This window comes from Bos taurus, chromosome 5 (genome assembly GCF_002263795.3).
Source record: "Bos taurus isolate L1 Dominette 01449 registration number 42190680 breed Hereford chromosome 5, ARS-UCD2.0, whole genome shotgun sequence".
Taxonomy (NCBI): domain Eukaryota; kingdom Metazoa; phylum Chordata; class Mammalia; order Artiodactyla; family Bovidae; genus Bos; species Bos taurus.
This window is the reverse complement of record NC_037332.1, coordinates 60,031,230-60,055,153: the sequence shown is the minus strand read 5'-3', so window position 1 is coordinate 60,055,153 and position 23,924 is coordinate 60,031,230. Positions and strand designations below refer to the sequence as shown.

Genomic DNA, 23,924 nt, shown 5'->3' with positions numbered 1-23,924 from the left:
CATACACTATGACTCATTTAATTCTTAATACAACCTGGTAAAATAGAAACATGAGGCTCATAAAGATAAAAACATTTAGCTTGGAGTTGAACCCAAGTCTCTCCACTGAAGACTTCCGGAGGTAGGTGAGTGAAACCCATGCTCACCTTCAAGGAATTTACATACTGGTTGGTCAGAGAAAAGTAGACGCCTGACTGTCTGAAATGCAAAGTAGAAGTGAGCAGAGCTATAACAAGAAATGCTATTTTTAAAGCACCAAGAGGTTTCAAATAAAGGATGAAATCATATTCAACTATGTTGAAATAGGGAATGATTTCTAAGGTAAACTTGCCCATTAGATGGATAAATGGAATGGCTGCTTTGGGCTTCATACTTGGTGGGGTGGGAGGGGGTTGCAGCGGGAAGGGTGCTGCATCTTTTCTGAATATCACTGAATTTCAACTGTGAGGTTCTGTCTTTATAAGAAAGATGCAAACAGGGCTTCTACCATGAGCACTTCCACTATTCCAAATCGTTGAGTCATTTTGACCATGGCCTTCCAGAGACAACCTTTAGGGTTGACACTTGAATAGATCTTAAAGGATGTGTAGAATTTTGAAAGATAGATGTAGGAGAAAAGATTTCCCTATTGGGATTCATAAAGAGCAGGAAAGATTGGGGTTCCACTTAATTAGAATAAAGGCTAACTGCAAGAATTCATTTCATTCAATTAGAATAAGGGCTGTACGCAAGAGAGTAATGAGAAGTTAAAGTAGGAAAGTGGGCTAGGGCCATAATATGAAGGACATTAAATATTTGACTAAGGAGTAGTTGTGTTTTGTAAACTACAAATGCTTCATACACATTAGAATTATTAACTAACACATGTTGGTTGAGTGAGCAAGTAAATGAATAGTCCCAAGAAGATAATTTATACCTTTTGTTTTTAAAAAGGGCAATATTCCATGTTCTTATTTTAGTGGTTCTCAACCAAGGAGAGCATAAGAGAGGAAAGGAAGGGTATGTTTCACAGATACAACAAGTATAGAATTTTTGCAGACTTCTCACATTCCTGCTGGTTTGAAAACTACTACCCTAATGATTATAGGCTTAACAAAATGAGGGAGATCTAAACAGAATGCTGCTGCTGCTACTGCTAAGTCGCTTCAGTTGTGTCCAACTCTGTGCGACCCCATAGACGGCAGCCCACCAGGCTCCCCCGTCCCTGGGACATCTCCAGGCAAGAACACTGGAGTGGGTTGCTATTTCCTTCCCCAATGCATGAAAGTGAAAAGTGAAAGTGAAGTTGCTTAGTCGTGTTGGACTCTTAGCGACCCCATGCACTGCAGCCTACAAGGCTCCTCCATCAGTGGGATTTTCCAGGCAAGAGTACTGGAGTGGGTTGCCATTGCCTTCTCCGCTGAACAGAATACTATGCCATTAATACCTCCATTTCTTCAGATCCTGCTCTTCCAAGTCACCAATGCCCTCCTATGTGACAACATTACTGTCCTATTATATATCTTATGTGACTTACACATTCTGCTTTGTTTGACATTGTTAATCACTTGAAACTTTCTCATCCTTTGGTTTCCATAACACCTACTTGATTCTTCTCCCTTTCTATCTGGTCCTTATCTGCTTCACAAGTTACTGCTCCTCCACTGCCTGGACTATGTGGGTGTTCACCAGTGTTCCACTTTGGTTATCTTCTTACTTTGTATACTATCTCTGGGAAATCTCATCCAGTAGTCCTAGGTTCAATTCTCATCTTCTGACAATTCTCAAAACTGTATTTGTTACTCCAACCTTCTATTACACTTCAGATTATTATTTCCAGTTGCTTGGTATAACTTATTGGGCTTCCCTGGTGGCTCAAATGGTGAAGATTCCACCTGCAATACAGGAGACCTGGGTTTGATCACTGAGTTGGGAAGATGCCATGAATCGCCCATGGCAATTCACTCCAGTATTCTTGCCTAGAGAATACCCATGAACAGAGGAGCCTGGTGGGCTATAGTCCACGGGATCGCAAAGATTTGGACATGACTGAGCAGCTAAGCACATACATACACAGTATAACTTAGTGTATTCTTCAGACATCTCAATATGTCTAACCCTGAACTCATCTTTTTCTCCTTCTCTTCCTTATCTCCACCCCAACATGGATTCACCTACCCCAACCTGCTCTATTCACTTTCATAAACTAGAAACCTTAAAATCTTCCTCAGTTTCTATTGTCCCTCAACAGTGCATTCTTCCTCATCATCCAGCCCCTGAATCCTATCAATTCAATATTTTAAAAGTTTTTCACATCCAACCTTTTCTCCTGTTCCTTCATCTGCTGTCTTAGTTCAATTCCTTGTTTTCTCTCATTTGTTTGGTTTCCCTGACATTAGCCTCTCCCTACTGTAGTCTCTTTATGATGTCACCAAAGTAACTGTCAAAATTAAATTCTAACCATGTCATAATTCTGCTCTTTTTTTTTTTTTAAAAAAAAACAATTTGCTTCCTATGATTCTTTATACCCATAAGACAAAATTCAACTTCTTAGGTTAGGTTCTGCCATGGTCTGGCTCCAAACCTAACTCAACACTTTTTCTTCTGCCTCATCAGTTGGGAAGATCCCCTGGAGAAGGAAATGACAACCCACTCCAGTATTCTTGCCTGGAAAAATCCCATGGACAGAGAAGCCTGGTGGGCTATAGTCCATGGAGACATGACTTAGTGACTAAACAACAACAATGGTATCAGTTCCAACTGCTTTCCCCTAAATGTACACTCTACACACACTAAACTTCTTACATTCCCCAAATAGGCCCTTTCACATACGACTTGCACAGCCTAGAATGACCTTCAGGTCAATTCCATAAATTCTTATTTGGGCATCTACTATATTCCGGACTCTGTTCTGGAGTATAGAAAGCCAAAATAAGAAGATAAAGACGCTTCTGTCAATGAGTTCAGAGTCTAGTAATAAGGGAGACAGGCACATAAACAAATAATAATGATGCACTGTGATACACACAAAATAGAAATACATACAAAGAACAGAAGCAGTGTAGAAGAAAGAGTGGTTAACTATCTCGAAGGCATGAAGGAGGCTGAAACTGTCACAGCATTGTTAGTCAGCTGTTGCATATGTACTAAGTTGCGCCCACCAGGCTTCTCTGTCCATAGGGCTGAGGAGAAGGACTCTTGATTAATATAAAGAACTTGCAGAAATGGTGATTATAGATTCTAGTCTGAGGAGCTGTCTTAGCCTATGCAGGCTGTTATAACAAAATATCATAGACTAGGTGGCTTAAGGGCTTTCCAGATGGCTCAGTGGTAAAGAATCCGTCTGCCAAAGCAGGAGCCACAGGGTATGCATGTTCAGTCCCTGGGAAGATCCCCTGGAGGAGGAAATGGCAACACACTCCAGTATTCTTGCCTGGAGAATCTCAGGGAGAGAGGAGTCTGGCAGGCTACAGTCCGCAGGGTTGCAAAGAGTTGGATACAACTGAAGCAACTTAGCAGACAGGCAGGCAGGTGGCTTAAACATAAACATTTATTTCTCACAGTTCTGAAGGTTTAAGTCTGCAATATGATGCCAGCAATGGCCCGGTTCTGGTGAGAGCTCTCTTCCGGGTTGCAGACTGCCAACTTCTGTTGTTGCCTCACATCCTTCTCAAGGAAGAGAGCTCTGCGCTCTTTTTCCCTTATAAGGGTACCAATATCATCTCCCCTAAACTGTATCCAAACCTCCCAAAGGCTTCCCACCTCTTAATACCATCGCAGTGGGGATTAGGCTCCAACATGCAAATATAGTGGGAAGGACACAAACATTCAGCAAATCAAATCAAGCTTTCTTCCTGTGCCACATCTGAACTCTCCTAGTTGTATAGAACTGAAGAAACAACCATTTTGTCTGAAGTCACTATGAATTCATGACTACTAATCTCAAAAGGTGCCCTTTATGCTGCTGGCAATTATACTTCACTTCCTAAGTCTCTCAGTCACTTTCCCACTCCCATTCTTCGTCATCTTTCTCACCTGATGACATAGTTTTCTATTTCATCCAGAAAACAAGCAGTCAGAAGAAAAGTCCCAGCTCCCACCATGGCGTTTATCCACTTCCCTGCATTTGTATCCACATGCTCTGCCTTCCATCTTATTACTATGAACTAATTATGCTTTTACCCAAGGCCAACACCTCCTCTTCTACACCAAATCCCATCCTTTTGTCCTTACCCAAGTATGCCCAAATATCCCTTTTAAAATTCTCCCATCTCTCTTTTACTCATCAGTTTTCCCCTTTCTACTGGATCTTTTCCAACATCAAGCATGCTGTAATTTCTCCCAGCTTAAAACAAACACAACGGACAAAAACTGAAACCTTCACTTCAGTTCCTATCTCCAATTTAAGCTACCACTACATTTCTGTGCCCTTATAGAAAAGCTCTCAATAGCGCTCTCTGTTTTCATGCTCAAATTCCTCTACTCCTATTCTCTCCTGAGTTTTCTTCAATGAGGTTCACTACTCACTATTACACTGAAACTGTTCCTGTCATGGACACCAGTGGTCTTCATGCTGTCAGGTGCATTGATCCATTCCTGCCCCTCATCTGCTTGGACTCACAGCATTTAACACAGTTGATGTTGCCCACCTCCTTGGAGCTTCGGCTTCCAGAACACCATGCACTCATGATTTTTTTTTCTTTCTCACTAACTGCTTCTTCTTTGTCTTCTTTGCTTATTCATCCTCATCACCCCAGACAAAAAGCCGTTCATATTAATGCCTTTAATTTAATGATAAATTAGGTGGTTTAGCAGCAGATGTGCTTTTCTGATGATGTCTTCTTATCTGCAGTTTAATTAGCTTTCACTCGCTGAGCATACATTAAGTGGGTAAAGGAGGAGCCTCAGAGATGTGCTGTGTGGTGAGAGGAAACAGCTGGGGACCAATCTTTGCAGATAACCAGTTGACTCATTGGTGCTTCTGTGTCTTCTCTGTTGTAGCGTGTTCCTGTCATCCAGTTGGATCAGCTGTCCTTCCTTTCAGCTCGGTGACCTTCTGTGACCCCAGCAATGGTGACTGCCCGTGCAAGCCTGGGGTGGCAGGGCCACATTGTGAGAGGTGTATGGTGGGGTACTGGGGCTTCGGAGACTACGGCTGCCGGCCTTGTGACTGTGCGGGGAGCTGCGACCCTCATACAGGAGACTGCCTCAGCAGGTGAACAGGCAGGGCTCTTGCTCTCATCTGTGTCTTTCACATTCTTTTGAAGATCTGATGGTGATCTGGAAAACCTTACATGCCACTGGAGGAGCAAAGATGTAGTTTCACATCTCTTTAAAGAGTTTTTGTCAAATTGCAGAATCAAGGAAATTGTGCTTGCAAGATTCTAGAGATGGTCTGGTTCATTTTGCAAGGTGAATTATTCTTTTTAACAATAGGCCCTTTATGATACTATTTATTTCTGAAAAGTGAAAAGATAGGAAGATAGCTGACAAGGTTTAAATCCCTATAAATACATTCATTTAATTTAAGTTCTAAGAGATTCCTTAATAGGTTCTTCATCGTTTTCTATTTTATTAGCAGCACAGACATAGACTGGTATCATGAAGTTCCTGACTTCCATTCCATGCACAATAAGAGTGAGCCAACCTGGGATTGGAAGGATGAGCAAGGATTTTCTGCACTTCGACATTCAGGTGGGACAAGAGGTATAATTAGAGATGATATTTCTGGGTCTGGTCTCGAGTAGCAGTGATCCATGACAAACCAGAGAACAGATTTTGAATCTTATAAGGGGAATGCTTTAGTTCTGAGGTTAACCAGGTAGTGAACCCCATAAGTATAAAACTATTAAATATAAAACAAGCTTTTTAAATTTTCTTATTGGTAGAGTAACATATAGTTAGAGTAAAAAATTGGAAAACAGAAAATATCAAGTAAAAAAATACCCAAATCTCACTATCCCACTCTTGGTACTTTGTTGTGTTTCCTTCTCTCTAAAATATACTGTTTTGATGGAAATGTACAGATCCATTTAAAAGAAAAATATTCTTATAGACCGAGTGTAACTCAGTATGTACAAAGCAAAAACTAGCTGTGACTGCCTTATGTTTATAGCATAAAGCAAAAACTAGCTGTGAACGCCTTATGTTTATAGCTTTGTTACAACTCTAAAAGTAATTTTATAGACTAAATATAAGCCAAATAAAACTAATAAAATTCATGTTAACAACATTAATTGAATATGAAACATGATTTTTACTGAAGTCAAAACACTGTTTACTATATAAAGATGATTCTTTGAGCTTATCAAGTCTATACTATTTCTTCTGATTCAGTTTTGCTGTGATATTTATCTGCTCTGTCATTTGAGGAGCATGCTGTAATATTGGTGTGAATACATAATTTCTGGGTTTATCCTGTCTGTATTCTTTTCTCATAGAAAATCAAGTGTTTCTATTTAGCACCGACTTACTCTTATCAAAAATACAAATGTGGACAAAAAATCTTGTCAGCATTTGGCTATAAAGTGATCACCAAATCATCCAAATAAAACTTAAAATAAGTTTTAAAATATTTTTATTATTAAACATTACAAACACCAAAACTATGATATGAACACCCATATGAACACCTTGTAATGCTATCAAATCTTAATTTTGCAATAATTATCTCATGTGCTAAGTCACTTCAGTTGTGTCCGACTCTTTGTGACCCTATAGACTTAGCCCACCAGGGATTCTCCAGGCAAGAATACTAGAGTGGGCTGCCATGTCCTCCTCCAGGGGATCTTCCTGATTTAGGGATTGAACCCACATCTCTTGTGTCTCCTGGATTGGCAAATGGGTTCTTTACCACTAGTGCCACCTGGGAAGCCATATTTTCATTTAAATTATAAGATATTACAGATACATTTGAAGCCCTAGGTGTACCAATCTACAAACTCAATTAGCCTTCCTTATGCCATAGAATAACCACTAACCTGAATTTTGGTGTTCACCATACACTTTCATATTTTTACTATTTTACTATACATATAGTAAATAGTGAGCTTCCCTGGTGGCTTAGACGGTAAAGCGTCTGCCTGCAATGCAGGAGACTCGAGTTTGATCCCTGGGTTGGGAAGATCCCGTGGAGAAGGAAATGGCAACCCACTCCAGTACTCCTACCTGGAAAATTCCATGGACTGAGGAGCCTGTTAGGCTACAGTCCATGGGGTCGCAAAGAGTCGGATACAACTGAGCGACCTCACTTTCACTTTCACTTTCATCAGATCAGATCAGATCAGTCGCTCAGTCATGTCCGACTCTTTGCAACCCCATAAATCACAGCAGGCCAGGCCTCCCTGTCCATCACCAACTCCCAGAGTTCACTCAGACTCACGTCCATTGAGTCAGTGATGCCATCCAGCCATCTCATCCTCTGTCGTCCCCTTCTCTTCCTGCCCCCAATCCCTCCCAGCATCAGAGTCTTTTCCAATGAGTCAACTCTTCGTATGAGGTGGCCAAAGTACTGGAGTTTCAGCTTTAGCATCATTCCTTCCAAAGAAATCCCAGGGCTGATCTCCTTCAGAATGGACTGGTTGGATCTCCTTGCAGTCCAAGGGACTCTCAAGAGTCTTCTCCAACACCACAGTTCAAAAGCATCAATTCTTTGGTGCTCAGCCTTCTTCACAGTCCAACTCTCACATCCATACATGACCACAGGAAAAACCATAGTCTTGACTAGACGAACCTTTGTTGGCAAAGTAATGTCTCTGCTTTTGAATATGCTATCTAGGTTGGTCATAACTTTCCTTCCAAGGAGTAAGCGTCTTTTAATTTCATGGCTGCATTCACCATCTGCAGTGATTTTGGAGCCCAGAAAAATAAAGTCCGACACTGTTTCCACTGTTTCCCCATCTATTTCCCATGAAGTGGTGGGACCAGATGCCATGATCTTCGTTTTCTGAATGTTGAGCTTTAAGCCAACTTTTTCACTCTCCACTTTCACTGTCATCAAGAGGCTTTTTAGTTCCTCTTCACTTTCTGCCATAAGGGTGGTGTTATCTGCATATATGAGGTTATTGATATTTCTCCCAGCGATCTTGATTCCAGCTTGTGTTTCTTCCAGTCCAGCGTTTCTCATGATGTACTCTGCATATAAGTTAAATAAACAGGGTGACAATATACAGCCTTGATGAACTCCTTTTCCTATTCACTTTCATAGTAAATAGTATATAATTAGTATAATATATAATATTTTAAAAATCTTATGTACATGATAACTTACCTACCCCTTAAAATTATTTTTACTTAAATGTGTACTTTTTTTTAGATTTATCCATTTTTATTCTCCAATTGTTTGCCATTTAGGTTATCTCCAATTTCCAGTTTTCCACTATTACATACAGTGCTACCATGAATATTTTCCTACATATGTTATATTGTGTACTTGAGAAGGAGTTTCACTAGATCAGGCAAACTACAGCCCTCAGGCCAAATCTGGCCTGCCTTATACTTTTCTGCAGGCTAAAGTTTCATCACTTCATGGGAAATAGATGGGGAAACAGTGGAAACAGTTTTTTTTCAGACTTTATTTTTGGTGATTGCAGCCATGAAATTAAAAGATGCTTACTCCTTGGAAGGAAAGTTATGACCAACCTAGATAGCATATTCAAAAGCAGAGACATTACTTTGCCAACAAAGGTCCATCTAGTCAAGGCTATGGTTTTTCCTGTGGTCATGTATGGATATGCAAGTTAGACTGTGAAGAAAGCTGAGCACCGAAGAATTGATGCTTTTGAACTGTGGTGTTGGAGAAGACTACTGAGAGTCCCTTGGACTGCAAGGAGATCCAACCAGTCCATTCTAAAGGAGATCAGTCCTGGGTGTTCTTTGGAAGGAATGATGCTAAAGCTGAAACTCCAGGACTTTGGCCACCTCATATGAAGAGTTGACTCATTGGAAAAGACTCTGATGCTGGGAGGGATTGGGGGCAGGAGGAGAAGGAGACAACAGAGGATGAGATGGCTGGATGGCATCACTGACTCAATGGACATGAGTCTGAGTGAACTCCGGGAGTTGGTGATGGATAGGGAGGGCTGGCATGCTGCAATTCATGGGGTCGAAAAGAGTCAGAGACAACTGAGCGACTGAACTGAACTGAAAGCTAACTGCTCTAAGGTTTAAACAGTTACACTTTAAGTGGTTACATAAATACCTACATAAAATCCTTAATTTTTCCCTGTGGCTCACAAAGTCTATAATGTTTATTATCTGATCCCTGTTCTAGGATACAACCTCATTTTGTTGAGTCTCAAGTGTTCAATTCAGTCGCTCAGCTATGGCTGACTCTTTGCAACCCCATGGACTGCAGCTTGCCAGGCCTCCCTGTCCATCACCAATTGCCATAGTTCACTCAAACTCATGTCCATTGAGTCGATGATGCCATCCAACCATCTCACCCTCTGTCATCCCCTTCTCCTCCGCCTTCAGTCTTTCCCAGCATCAGGGTCTTTTCAAATGAATCAGTTCTTTGCATCAGGTGGCCAAAGTATTGGAATTTCAGCTTTAGTATCAGTCCTTCCAATGAATATTCAGGACAGATTTCCTTAGGATGGACTGGTTGGATCTCCTTGAAGTCCAAGGGACTCTCAAGAGTCTTCTCCAACACCACAGTTCAAAAGCATCAATTCTTCAATGCTCAGCCTTCTTTATGGTCCAACTCTCACATCCATACATGACTAAAGGAAAAACCATAGCTTTGACTAGACAGACCTTTGTTGGCAAAGTAACGTCTCTGCGTTTTCTTCCAAGGAGCAAGTGTCTTTTAATATCATGGCGGCACTCACCATCTGCAGTGATTTTGGAGCCCCCCAAAATAAAATCTCTCACTGTTTCCACTCTTTCCCTATCTATTTGCTATGAAGTGGTGGACCAGATCTTAGTTTTCTGAATGTTGAGTTTTAAGCCAACTTTTTCACTTTCCTCTTTCACTTTCATCAAGAGGCTCTTTAGTTCTTCACTTTCTGCCATAAGGGTGGTGTCATCTGCATATCTGAGGTTATTGATATTTTTCCTGGCAGTCTTGATTCCAGCTTGTGCTTCATCCAGCCCAGCATTTCTTCTGATGTACTCTGCATGTAAGTTAAAAAAGCAGGGTGACAATATACAGCCTTGACGTCCTCCTTTTCCTATTTGGAACCAGTCTGTTGTTCCATTTCCAGTTCTAACTGTTGCTTCCTGACCTGCATATAGATTTCTCAAGAGGCAGGTCTGGTGGTCTGGTATTCCCATTTCTTTAAGAATTTTCCACAGTTTGTTGTGATCCAAACAGTCAAAGGCGTTGGTGTAGTCAATAAAGCAGAAATAGATGTTTTTCTGGAACTGTCTTGCTTTTTCCATGATCCAGCAGATGTTGGGAATTTGCTCTCTGGTTCCTCTGCCTTTTCTAAAACCAGCTTGAACATCTGGAACTTCACAGTTCAGGTACTGTTGAAGCCTGGCTTGGAGAATTTTGAGCATTACTTTTCTAGTGTGTGAGATGAGTGCAATTGCGCAGTAGTTTGAGCATTCTTTGGCATTGCCTTTCTTTGGGATTGGAATGAAAACTGACCTTTTCCAGTCCTGTGGCCACTGCTGAGTTTTCCAGATTTGCTGGCATATTGAGTGTAGCACTTTCACAGCATCATCTTCTAGGATTTGAAATAGCTCAACTGGAATTTTGTTGGGTCGCAAGAGTGCTTACTGTCAAATTTATCATTTACTGCCAAATAGCTCTCTCAAGTGGTTGTATCCATTTGCATTCCACCAGCAAAATATGACATCCTGTTGTTCATCCTCACTAATACTTTGTATTTTGCAAATATCTATGTAGCATATACAAAGGGCCAAGCACTATCATAACTCATTTATTCAGGCAGTTTAACTCAGTTAATATTTATTGGACTTCTAAAATTAATGTTATCAAACCTAAATTTTTGCCAATCTGAAGGGTGTGAAATGGGAGCTTGCCATTTTAATTTCATTTTCATGATTAGTAATTTTTCATGACTTCTGGGACATTCAGGTTTCTTTTTCTGTGAATTTCCTATTTGTAATTTTCTTACTAATTTGTAAGTGTTCTTTATAAACTCATTCTTTTAGCAGATACTTATTGAGTAGCCTATGCTATGTGCCAGTGCTGCAAATAGAGTAATTGAACAGACAAAAATCTCAGTATCTTAGGAGCTTACATTCCTGCAGAGGAAGACAGCTAATAAATAAATTAAATATTTAATGATGTTTAGTATAATAGAGAAATAAAGCAGGGATGGAGGAAAAGAAGGACTTGAGAGGGACATACTTCTAAGTAGGTTCTTTACCACTAGCGCCACCTGGGAAGCCTGCTGCTGCTGCTGCTAAGTCACTTCAGTCATGTCCGACTCTGTGCGACCCCACAGACGGCAGCCCACCAGGCTCCCCTGTCCCTGGGATTCTCCAGGCAAGAACACTGGAGTGGGTTGCCATTTCCTTCTCCAACGCATGAAAGCTAGGCCTGGCTTATTTAAGAAACAGCAAGGAGGCAAGTGTGGCTGGAGCAGAGTTAAGAAACCACAGTTTTAATGCATTCTCCTAGAGAATTATGGACCTTTCAAGAATCAAGAACTCAAATATGAGAAACACTCGATATCAGCAATTTTGTATCATGATTTTTTTTCACTTAACAATCTTAAGATCATTTTCTTAACTGGTGTTACTTTAATTTACAACAGGCAAGAAGGTAGGAAAGATTAGATAATATGAAGTTGTGGTATCTATCTTTTTAGCATTTGAAAAGGAAAAATCTTTCCCATTAATTTTGTGCCTTAATGCTACTTAGTCTGAATTCTATGTTTGAACAATTGCTTTTGAAAGATTTCTTCTATTTTTCTAATGGTTTTTCAAATTCTCCAACTTTGTTTACCTATTTACCTGCCATGTTTCCATAACTAGGAATATAATGCATTACATGAAGATACTCTTAATTTCTACCACGTCTTGTGAGATGGAGAACATCAGATGAAAATTTCACTTAACTGGCTTTAACTAGTACAACAGAACTATAAATAATACTTCTTTTATGAAATATTCTAACAACCCAGTATAACTAAATAGGTTTTCCTCCTCTTCCAGATTTCTATTAAGAAAACGCGTCTGGGCTGAGGCCTAATCAAGAAAGATTTATTCAAATTTTAATGTCTGATTTCTTAGCATATGAAAAGGGAGTACTGGAAAGCAGCCAAGAAAAGGTTTTCAAATAACAGACCTATTCTTGTTCTTTAAAAAAATTTTTTTCTTTTTTCCCCTTTTTTATTTTCATACAATTTTTAAAGGTTACTTTCCATTCACAATTATTACAAAATATTCACTATATTCCCCATGTTGTACAATACATCTTTGAGCCTCTCTAACACTCAATAGGTTGTACCTCCCACTCCCCTACCACTATGTTGTCCCTCCCTACCCATGTTCTTATAGGCTGAAGGACTAAAGAGAAGAGCATTACATTCAGGAATAAGATATGCCATTGGTGGCGGGGAGGGCACTTCCCTGGTGGTCCAGTGGCTGAGGGTCTGTGCTCCCAATGCAGTGGGCCCAGGTTTGATCCCTGGTCAGGGAACCAGGTCCCACATGCCACAACTAAGAGTCTACATGCCGTAACTGAAAGATCCCACATGCCCCAGCAAAGATCTTATGTGTTGCAACTAAACCCAGTTCAGTTCAGTTGCTCAGTTGTGTCCGACTTTTTGTGACCCCATGGACCGTAGTATGCCAGGCCTCCCTGTCCATCACCAACTCCCAGAGTTTACTCAAACTCACGTCCATTGAGTTGGTGATGCCATCCAACCGTCTCATCCTCTGTCGTTCGCTTCTCCTCCTGCCTTCAGTCTTTCCCAGCCTCAGGGTTTTTTCAAATGAGTCAGTTCTTTGCATCAGGTGGCCAAAGTACTGGAGTTTCAGCTTCAGCATCGGTCTTTCCAATGAATATTCAGGACAGATTTCCTTTAGGATGGACTGGTTGGATCTTCTTGCAGTCCAAGGGATTTTCAAGAGTCTTCTCTAACGCCACAGTTCAAAAGCATCAATTCTTTGGCGCTCAGCTTTCTTTATAGTCCAACTCTCCCATACATGACTACTGGAAAAACCATAGCTTTGACTAGATGGACCTTAGTTGGCAAAGTAATGTCTCTGCTTTTTAATATGCTGTCTAGGTTGGTCATAGCTTTTCTTCCAAGGAGCAAGCGTCTTTTAATTTCATGGCTGTGGTCACCATCTGCAATGATTTTGGAGCCCCCCAAAATAGTCGGTCACTGTTTCCATTGTTTCCCATCTATTTGCCATGAAGTGATGGGACCAGATGCCATGATCTTAGTTTTCTGAATGTTGAGATTTAAGCCAACTGTGAAAAAGACCCAGTACAGCCAAATAAATAAATAAATTTTTAAAGATATGCGATTTGGAGTTCAAATAGGTTTTGGAGTTCATTTAGCATTTGGAGTTCAATTAGGCTTTTGTAGCTCATTTAGCATTTGGATTTCAATTAACATGGTAGTTACCATACTCTCCTGCTTTGGTAGAATCATCAAAGGCCATGAGGTATCCACTCAGGTTGCTACAATTTCTGCAGGAGCAATCCTCTGCTTTGTTTGGATGATAAGCAGTATTATTGAACAAATCACAATAGTTCATTTTAAGCACTTTTGATTTATCTTTCCCATTATTTAATCCCATTATGATTTTCAACTTGCAAATCTTGTGCTCTGATTTCTCAAGAAACTTTAGCTAGAACCAATATGTCAATGTTTCCTACATCTTTGTATCTACCTACATCAGTTACAAGCATTAAAATATATCATTGTTTCTACTTTTCTATATTTTTCTTACATCAATACTTTGTTGGATGATAACTAATTCAATTAAAATAGTTTTCTTTTAAGTGACTTTTCATGGTTTCTTATGGATTATATTGTACAAATCACTCAAGTCTTAAAAGGTTATGACACTTGGATTTACTTGCTGATTTTTTTTTTTTTTACTTTGTTTCCAAATTACTAACACCATGTTCATTTACTTTCTTTAGGTAAATGTGAATGTAAGGAACAGGTGTTAGGAAACTCCAAGGCATTCTGTGGAATGAAATACTCATATGGTGAGTCTGAAGTCCATGAGTGCTTCCAAGGATCTATTCAAACTACCTGTACAAAGAGTTTTGAAGGAAATGAGTGGCCTGGTTTATGACATTCTCAGTAAATCAAAGCATTAGTCTTATGTAACAGTAGTAAATACAGTATTCTGGTCTTGACCTAGATTTTCCTAATAGAGATGGTTTTGAATGTCTTAGTGAGAGTAGGAGGCTTTTAGAGCAAAAGCAAGGTTATCCTAGTATGTGGAAAAGAGGCAGACAACAACAACAACAAAATCTTGACATATAATCCTTTCCTATGAATGATTCTTATTTTATTAATCTAAAAGGAAAGTCTCTAGCCATTTAAATGACTCCTTGGCCAGTAGTACTACTAAGTAGAAATCAGTTTAAAGCAGTGTATTCACAGTGATTAAAAGCTCAGGCTTTGGATTCAGACCTTATGTGTGTTTTATTTCTGGTTTATTGGGTGGGTACCTTAACATCTTGCCTGGAGAATCCCAGGGACGGGGGAGCCTGGTGGGCTGCCATCTATGGGGTTGCACAGAGTTGGACACGACTGAAGCGACTTAGCAGCAGCAGCAGCAGCAGCAGCTTAACATCTCCAAACTTCTTCATCTGTAAAACAGGGATGATGCCATCTTCCCCATGAAATGAGATTTTTGAAAACCACACAGCACATTTCCTTGCACATACTAGATGCTCAGTAAGTAGTAGGAGGGAAGGAGAAATATACTGGAAAGGCATTGAGACTAGCTCTCTGCCTGACTCTCTTCCCTGCCATCTCTGTCTACTCCTCTACCTTTCAAATACCCAGAAGATAAAGTGTATGGACAAAGGAAAATGTCATTGCCCTAAGTAAAGACTGTTACTATTTTTAAATTCTAAATGGCTTTATTCTTAAGTATAGGTAGCTCAGATGGTAAAGAATAGGCCCTCTATGCCAGAGACCCTGGTTCAATCTCGGGGTTGGGAAGATCCCCTGGAGAAGGAAAAGGCAACCTGCTCCAGTATTCTTGCCTGGAGAATTCCATGCATAAAGGAGCCTGGTGGGCTACAGTTCCTACAGTCCATGGGGTTGCAAAGAATTGGACATGATTGAGCAACTAACACTTTCACTTTCAATATATTAAAGATGCCTTATCTTGCTGCCATATCATTGACTAGTGTCTGAGTCTTTTATTATTCCATAACTTATACAGCCCAAAATATACATAATTCCTATCCACATCCACTTCATAAATGGAAGAGTATAATAGAATCATGAAACTGGAGCTCTGCCATCACACAGGACAGCTTCCTAATCCCAGTCAGCTTGAATTTTACACCAGGGAAGAAAAGTAACCAATAATATTTAATCTCTTTAGACTATGTAAAATATGTCCTGGCAATAACGTTTTGCTCCTTGTCATAACATTACACAAAGCCAGCCATAGAGTATAATATAGTCAGAATCTAAATAAAAGCCAGGATAACAATTCTACTTCCTGTGCATCTTTTTTCTTTTTAGATTTGATAGCTGAATGTGCTTAAGATTTATTTGCAGTAGACAAATGGTTGATATTCTCTTAACATAATGATATGGAAAGAAGTAACATTTGAAAATGTCTAAGAAGGAAGAGGATAGTTAATATAGATAGATTGGATGAAGTTAGTGTAAAATCAATGAGCCTAATGATTTTCTTTTATTGAGATATATAGTTAATATATAATATTATATGTTTCAGGAGTATAACTAGTGATTCACAATTTTAAAGGTTATATTCCATTTACAGTTATTATAAAATATTGGCTATATTCCCTGTGTTGTAAATACATCCTTGTAACTTGTTTATTTTATACATAGAAATGTGTACCTCTTAATCCCTAATGATTTTTAAAGCATATTTCCACATTATAATCACTAGTTCACTTTTCCATTATACTCTGAAATGCATATCTAAGTTGTTCAAAGTTCAAAGAGTAGTATGAAATTCTATTCATTTTTACTTTTGGAATTGTGTTCCTACAGTGCTAAAAATAAAGATCTTATCGGCTCATGATAAAGGATCTCATGCTGAGGTCAACGTGAAGATTAAAAAAGTCTTAAAATCCACCAAACTGAAAATTTTACGAGGAAAGCGAACACTGTATCCAGAATCATGGACTAACAGAGGCTGCACTTGTCCAATCCTCAATCCTGGTGAGCATTAGATGTTACTAGCTTGATCCCTACCTTGTCTCTGCTGATTTGCTGCTTGTCTTACATTGTCTGAATCACAATCTAAATAAACTCAGCAAGAGCATCTCTCCTTTTCACCACCTGAATTCTGGGGAAAGTCCAAACGGAATTCTTCACATGCTCTATGAAAGTAAAATATTTTAAAATCCAGCAATTTAATATTTTCTGTCTTGAAGAGAAGTCTCAGATTGGTTCCAGTGGCAGTAGCAAGGAAAACATTTTCATGAATTCCTCTGCCACTAATACTGTACTGGAAAGCTAGGTCCTATTACAATGCCCTGGTTAGAACTTGCTCCCAAAGGAATTTCAAAGGCAAAATTCCATCTGTGCAAATAATATTGAATTCATTTTTTCTATTGCATGGGAAGCATCTGTTTCTTCTGGATAGAAAACAACTCTCAAGTTGTCATCATCTTCTTTTTCATTAAATGATCATTCTGGTTTCAAATCAAGAACAGTAAAAATAAACAGCAGCAAAACTACAGAATCTTAGAGAAACTTGGAATGGAGGGAAATTTACACCTTAAAATAATATGACAGACACAGAGGCAGGCCAGTAAGCATGGGATTCTGATCTGTTTACCTTATAAGCACACTCTTTACATTGTGTCATAATCTGCTTATTTCTCTCTCTCTCTCACTAAATTTGAGGATGGGATTTAGATTTTTGACCATACTGTCTCCAGGATCTACCATTATTTCCAAGATAATAGTACTGCAGTACACAAATAATGAATTCTAGCAAAACAAATAATATATTTTTTAAATCTTCTGTACTTCCCTGTTTACAAAGTTGCCATTTGTGTCTTAATGACACTGCTGAAACAGGTGCATAATTTGTGTTCTGGATCTAATTCTTTTCAAAGTTAAGTCCAGGAAAGCACAGTTACATTAAGAAGTCATTTATGGTCTTTGGTTAATAAATTTGAGAGAAGCAGATAACTGAGTAAGAGAGAGAGAAAAGCTATCAATAAAATATCCCCCAACCTAAACAATCTAAACAATGATATAACTGTTGACTTTGTTGACTAACCTCTCATACCCTTTTTGTAGCTCTTCATATTTTATTTAATCTAAATTTTATTTATTTATTTTTTATTTTATTTTTTCACTTTCTTTTTTAAAAATTTTATTTTATTTTAAAACTTCACAATATTGTATTGGTTTTGCCAAATATTGAAATGAATCCACCACAGGTATACATGTGTTCCCCATCCTGAACCCTCCTCCCTCCTCCCTCCCCATACCCTTCCTCTGGGTCGTCCCAGTGCACCAGCCCTAAGCATCCAGTATCGTGCATCGAACCTGGACTGGCGACTCATTTCATATATGATATTATACGTATTTCAATGCCATTCTCCCAAATCATCCCACCCTCTCCCACAGAGTCCAAAAGACTGTTCTATACATCAGTGTCTCTTTTGCTGTCTCGTACACAGGGTTATTGTTACCATCTTTCTAAATTCCATATATATGCGTTAGTATACTGTATTGGTGTTTTTCTTTCTGGCTTACTTCACTCTGTATAATTTTAATAAGGAAAATTTAAAAGACATTTTAAAATATGTTTCCAAAGAACGAACTAATCAGAATCTTGGGTTTTGAATACTGGAGACTGAGTCATTAAGTTCTGTTTCCCAGTGATCTCTGCATAGGGGCTCTTTCTATAAGCACTTTTGACTAAACTGGCAAACGAAAAAAAAAAAAAAAGAAATCTACTCAGTTTTTTAGTAAGACATTAAAAACAAAAGCTTTGACCATCTGCACCGCCCTCCAGGAAGTGAACTATACTTCCTAATCAGGTTTCTGCCAAACAGAGTAAAAGAACCAACTGAGTTCATCACAATTGAAAACATAAGCACAATTATTCAAAGAATTCTTGAAAACATGTTTATTCACTTTGATAAAAAGACTTTGCCAAAGCAAAACCAGACACTCTTTCACTTTGTTTTCCATTTTTACAAGTTTAATAGCTAAGGCCAAAGAAAGCTGATAAGAAAACACTGAAACCTTACACGCCAACCTGTTTCCTTTGCTACTTTTGAAAAGTAGTAATCTAGTTGGCATCCCTAAAAATTCATTCATTCTTACTTTCAGGCATATATTTGCTCATTCATCTATTGAATATTTTAGAATGTCAAGACTAGCACTAAAATATTGTATTTTCTTTTTCTGTGGATAAAAAGTGAGCTTTGTGCCCTCAACCTTTCAGCAAAGTAGATGTCAAAAGCAAAGAGATATCAAAATTAAATGTAAATGCTAATAAGTGATACAACAGATAAAGTTATTTTTCATGCTAACTTTTGGTATGATGCTGTTCCATAATTTACAGATTTATTCAGCATCATTTTCATTAGTTTAATTTATATTTATACTTTGACATAATGGCAAACTCTTATAATATTTGTTTTATTTATACTTTCAAGGTAAATTCATCTAAATACTAGACTTAACACTGAAAGTTTCCTAAAAATTATTCATTGTATTTTTAAAGAGGGTTTTATTATTTTAGGGATGATACAAATAATATCACAACCATTATGTTTCAACTAATTTGTTGATTAAATACTGGGATTCTTTTTCATGGAGAAGCTAAGGTTACCCTTTAAAGAATTTAAATAGCTTATAATTCACCTTACATTTATGCTCTCCAGTGTTTAAAACCTATGTCATTATTTTCCTTTTTCTTTTGTCTCTCTCCTTTTTTTGTTGAAAATATCATCGTAGCTATTTTTAAGTTTAGGACTTAAAGCTTTTAAGTCCTAGACTTAATTTCTTTTAATAATCTTGATTTCTTTTAATAATTTAAATAACCTTTTTTATTATTATAGAAGCAACACATGTACATTATAGAAATTTAGGGGAAATTTTTAAATTTTACACTTGTGTCCTCCAAAGATCATTTCTGTTAACATCCTAGTGTGAATCCTTCCAGATATTTCTCTATATATGTATACATTATATTTTTAACCAAAATGAAATCATAATATACACTTCATTCTGCAACCTACTTTATTCAGTTAATGATCTTTACCTTAAATTTTTGTTTATTTTCATATACTCTAATACTGAGATCATATTCCAATTTCCCAACTGATCCCAAAATGCTCTTTAGGGCTTGTCCTTGACAGTATTCAATCCAAACTATTGAATCCAACTATTCAATCCAAAATCACAAATTGTATCTAGTTTTTAAGTCCCTCAAATATCTTAGATTTATGATGAGTTTCTTTTTAGTGCATTAGAAATTATTGTTGAAAAAAATAGGCCAGGTGTTCTGTAAATTATCCTGCCTTCTGTATTTGGTTGGTTCTTTGTAGTGTCATTTAGCTTGTCTCTCTACTTCCTATTTTTCTTGTAATCTCTACAGTTTATCTTGATAGGCTCAAGATAAGCATTTTGGCTAGCACTTATTATAGATATTGTTGTGTTGTTTCATGTTAAATCACATCACAAGATATACAGTACCTGGATGACCCACCATCGCGGATCTAAACATCTGGGTTGCTCAAACTGAACAGTCTGATCTCTCCATTGGAGAGTTTTGTTTTCCCTTTTGAGACTAGGAAACAATGAGTGTGAGTTATTTAGCCACTATGCAAACATCCAGTTCCCATCAACTATTCACTTAGTGATTTTGTCACCCAACTGGCAATCCCTTCTTGGATGAATAATTTAATTAGTTTGAGAAACGTTTTTTTCTAATTTTGTCTAATTCCCTTCATTTATTACATGACATTATTCTGTAAGAGGACTTTCTCTCCCATGGTGGGCTATTAGGTTACTATGAAATATAGTTCCTATTATAAAAGCAGGATAAAGGCTAAATTGTTTCCTTTAATCAGCAATTTCCAAAGTAAGGAATGGTTTTAACAACTGTCTCAAGATGGCAAGTTAATTTCTCTCTGGTACTTTTTGAGTATCACTTTGGAATTATGGATTTTTTGTTGATTCAGTATGTTAGCACACAATTACTATGCTCTTGGTGCTCAAATTATCATAACTTTGACAAGTTATAACCCTCCTTTACTGATTCCTTTACTGTGCCCTTTTAAAATGATTCCTATGAGCCTTTTTAGCATAATAAGTCCCATGCGTACCTGTATCTTTCTGCCTTGGAACTAGAAAAAGCATTTCTTCAAGAAGCTTTGTTTTGTGTTGTTTTTGGTGATACCTGTTATTAGAGACCACGTTATATTTGTAATAGGTAATCCTTACCATTAGAATGGCATTTTTTAAAACCATTTCAGAAAATGAAATGGGGCTTCCCTGGTGGCTCAGACAGTAAAGAATCTTCCTGCAATGCAGGAGACCTGAGTTCAATCCCTGGGTTGGGAATATCCCTGGGAGAAGGAAATGGCAACCCACTATAGTATTCTTGTCTGGAGAATTCATGGACAAAGGAGCCTTGTGGGTTACAGTCCATGGGGTCGCTAAGAGCCAGACAGGACTGAGAGACTAGCACTTTTACTTTCACTCCAGTGAATGAACAAGACTATATATATATATATAAAATCAAGACTTTAAATTGATATTTTCAACTGAATTTTAATGTCTCATGTTTTCCCTTGAGTTTTAAAGTGTATGTCTCTTTATCTTATATTGGACAGTTTTATTTTATAAATGTAATTACTTATTTGTTTTACCCTATAATATTACAGAAAACTGTTTCAAAATACCAATATTGATATTACTAAAGACATCTACTGAGGGAGATTATCATATTTCTATTTATTAATGTATAGATAATGAGATTGTCCTTTCGGTTTTTTTATTTGTTAGCCAAAAAATTTTATTTGAAGCCTGAAAGGAATTTTATAAAATTCTTTTATTATAAAATCAGCAGTAGGTCTTGTCAAGTCTCATCATTTTTTAAAAGTATGACAAACAAACATTCTATATTCCAAAAACACTTTATCTAGGAGATATGTACTGTTTTGTATAATCCATACTTCTCTTCCAGTGTTGTTGTTGTTCAGTTGCTCAGTCGTGTCTGACTCTGTGATGCCATGGACTGTACCCCACCAGGCTCCTCTCTGTCCATGAGATTTTCCGGGCAAGAATACTGGAATGGGTTGCCATTTCCTTCTCCAGGGAATCTTCCCAACCAAGGGACTGAACACACATCTGTACGCATCTCTTGCGTTACAGGTGGATTCTTTACTGCTGAGCCACCGGGGCTTCTCTTTCTTTCGATATGTTTTCCCAAATGGTTGTTTCACTTTTATAAAATCCTCCTTAATGTACACTACCATATATAGTGAGTCCCCAAGAACTATTGGTTTATAGCAGCATGTTAAGTACCCACAGAATCCTCACTTCTTCACCATGGAGAGTGGTATATAGCAAAGAGTAAAACTTCTACCATCAGACAGGGCTAAGCTTGAGTCAAAGAGCTACTGCTTACTGGGAAACACTGTTTCTTAATCTTGCCAAGCCTCAGTGTCCTTATTTGTAAAATGAGGAAAGAAGAAAAGTGATACCTACTTCAAAGGATTATTTTTAAGGTTAAATAAGATAATCCATTTAAAGCATTTGGCACTTAACGAATATTTACCAAATTATTGCCTGTGACTCCCTATTTCAACTGTGAATTGATAAAACTTTGAACCATGTATATATAAAACTGCTAAAATCATATCTTTCCCTTCCATAAATTATGATACTGCATAGCCCCTAATATTGTTCTCTTTTAGGTTTGGAGTACCTCGTAGCAGGACACGAGGATGTAAGAACAGGCAAACTAGTCGTGAATATGAAAAGTTTTGTCCAGCACTGGAAACCATCTCTTGGAAGAAAAGTCATGGATATTTTGAGAAGAGAGTGCAAGTAACAGTAAAGGTTTATAGCACTTAATGGCACGTCTCTATGTACAAAAGACAAACTTAATGGAAAGGAGACCTCAAAAATGAAACTGGAAACTTTTTTAAGTGCCAAAATATATAGAAATGTTCCAATGCATGGACCTTATTTAATGTATCTCTTTTGGGCCCATGTTTAAATGCAGTTTGTTTCATAAAGAAGAATGAAAAGTCCTAATACTGATACCTATTTTCTATGAGACTGATTCTGAAATTCATAACTATTAAGGATATTTTAATAGCAATATGATATTTAGCAGTAATCTATTAAGCCCAATGCACCTAACAAGGACTCTTCCCATCTTCAGACATGTTACTTACATTTGTGCTACTTGAAGTAATTAATGAGATTTTAAGGAATTCCCAACCCTACTATCAGAAAAGGTGTTTCTTAAAAAGAGCCTTCTCTTGCGTGATGTGTGTGAACTTTGGTCTGTGGAGTGTTAAATGGATCCTCTCCACATGTATATAGTATTTCATTGTATAAAGCACTTTACTACCTACCACTTGTGTTGTGAAAGTTTGGAGACTGCTGTTGACAGGAAAAAAAGAGAAAAAGGTGTGTATGAAAACCTGCTGAAACAGAAGCACTGCCACCACGTGTGGAAAAAAATGACCACATACAGAAAGTTGTACTCTTTAACCTTGAACACTTAGAGAAACTATGTGAAGATGCAACCTGAAAGGAGAATATGTTTGCATGAAGTCTCAGCTTTGGGCTAGAGGTTAGATTCCACAGATACCAGCAATGGTCAAACTTTGAAAAATAAAAAAAACTAAACAAGAAGAGATTCTAAAATAAGAGAAAGGAGTCCTAAGTATAGAAAATGCTTGGATAAAGAGGAAATGGACTTTAAATTGTAAAAAGCCCATTTATTTGCAATGCACTTGTATACACTTCAGAGATTATTGTAGACACAGAATTTGTTTTTTGTGTTTAGTATTTAAACCTGAATATTGAGACAGTTTCCTCCTTGTCTTTATTAACAGTATATGGTCATTCTGTTCACTCATTTTTGGATGCAATGTATGTGATAGTTCACCGAATTACAGTTTTTCATTATTATTCATCTTCTGTATCCATCATAACCACTATATATACCATTTCTTCTGTACTTGAATATATAAATCGTGAACCACAGTGCCATAAGATTAACTTCACATTCAGAACATATGTTTTTCCTGAGGTCCTGTGGACTAGCAAAAAATTTATATATATTGCTCTGTTAAGTTTTTTATACTTCATATATGTAATAAAGAAATATGATCTCCTTACTTTTGCCTCATTTTCTGATCAGCTCTTTCACTGATATTAAAGATTGCTTTCTCTCAATGTAGGAGCTCAACTCTAATCCCTTAAATTAAGAAAATAAAATATCGTGGGGTTTGGGAATGGAGTGGAAGCTAATTCAGAAGGGTTTACTTTCTGTAGCTGTTGGATGTGAACTTTTTTCATCAGATGCATTGCGTTTTTATATTACATTTACTTTTTAAAAGCAATAAAATTTCATTGTTGAAAATACAGAAAACCATAATGAGAGAAAAATATGGCTATACTCCAACAATCCTGTGATAATAACTATTAGCATTTCAGTGTAGATGTTGCTAGACTGCTTTCTATGCATATACATACCTTTTATAGAACTGGAATTATACTATACATACTATTAGGAAATCTGCTTTTATAACCTGTAGCATAGGTCTCAGTTTCTTCTCTATT

General features: G+C 37.6%; 1 protein-coding gene and 1 long non-coding RNA gene across 9 annotated transcripts in view; one reads left to right on the top strand and one right to left on the bottom strand.

Moving 5' to 3' along the window:
* Positions 1-2,398, bottom strand: part of LOC112446712 (uncharacterized) — a 103,999-nt gene extending 101,601 nt beyond the window's left edge. For all 5 annotated transcript variants that reach the window (XR_009494546.1, XR_009494547.1, XR_009494544.1 and 2 more), the window contains exon 1: positions 2,301-2,398. This is a non-coding gene — a long non-coding RNA (uncharacterized lncRNA). The remainder of the gene's footprint in view (positions 1-2,300) is intronic.
* Positions 1-23,479, top strand: part of NTN4 (netrin 4) — a 130,108-nt gene extending 106,629 nt beyond the window's left edge. Inside the window, exons 6-10 of one of the 4 annotated variants that reach the window (XM_005206644.5) lie at positions 4,981-5,194; positions 5,558-5,673; positions 14,060-14,128; positions 16,134-16,304; positions 22,040-23,479. In XM_005206644.5, coding sequence (XP_005206701.1) covers positions 4,981-5,194; positions 5,558-5,673; positions 14,060-14,128; positions 16,134-16,304; positions 22,040-22,176 — 707 coding nt within the window. In that variant the 3' untranslated portion in view covers positions 22,177-23,479. Of the gene's footprint in view, positions 1-4,980; positions 5,195-5,557; positions 5,686-14,059; positions 14,129-16,133; positions 16,305-22,039 lie in introns of all 4 variants that reach the window. The other 3 variants (XM_010805194.4, NM_001102203.1, XM_024991956.1) reach the window with 3 other exon arrangements.
* The last annotated feature ends 445 nt before the right edge of the window (positions 23,480-23,924 follow it).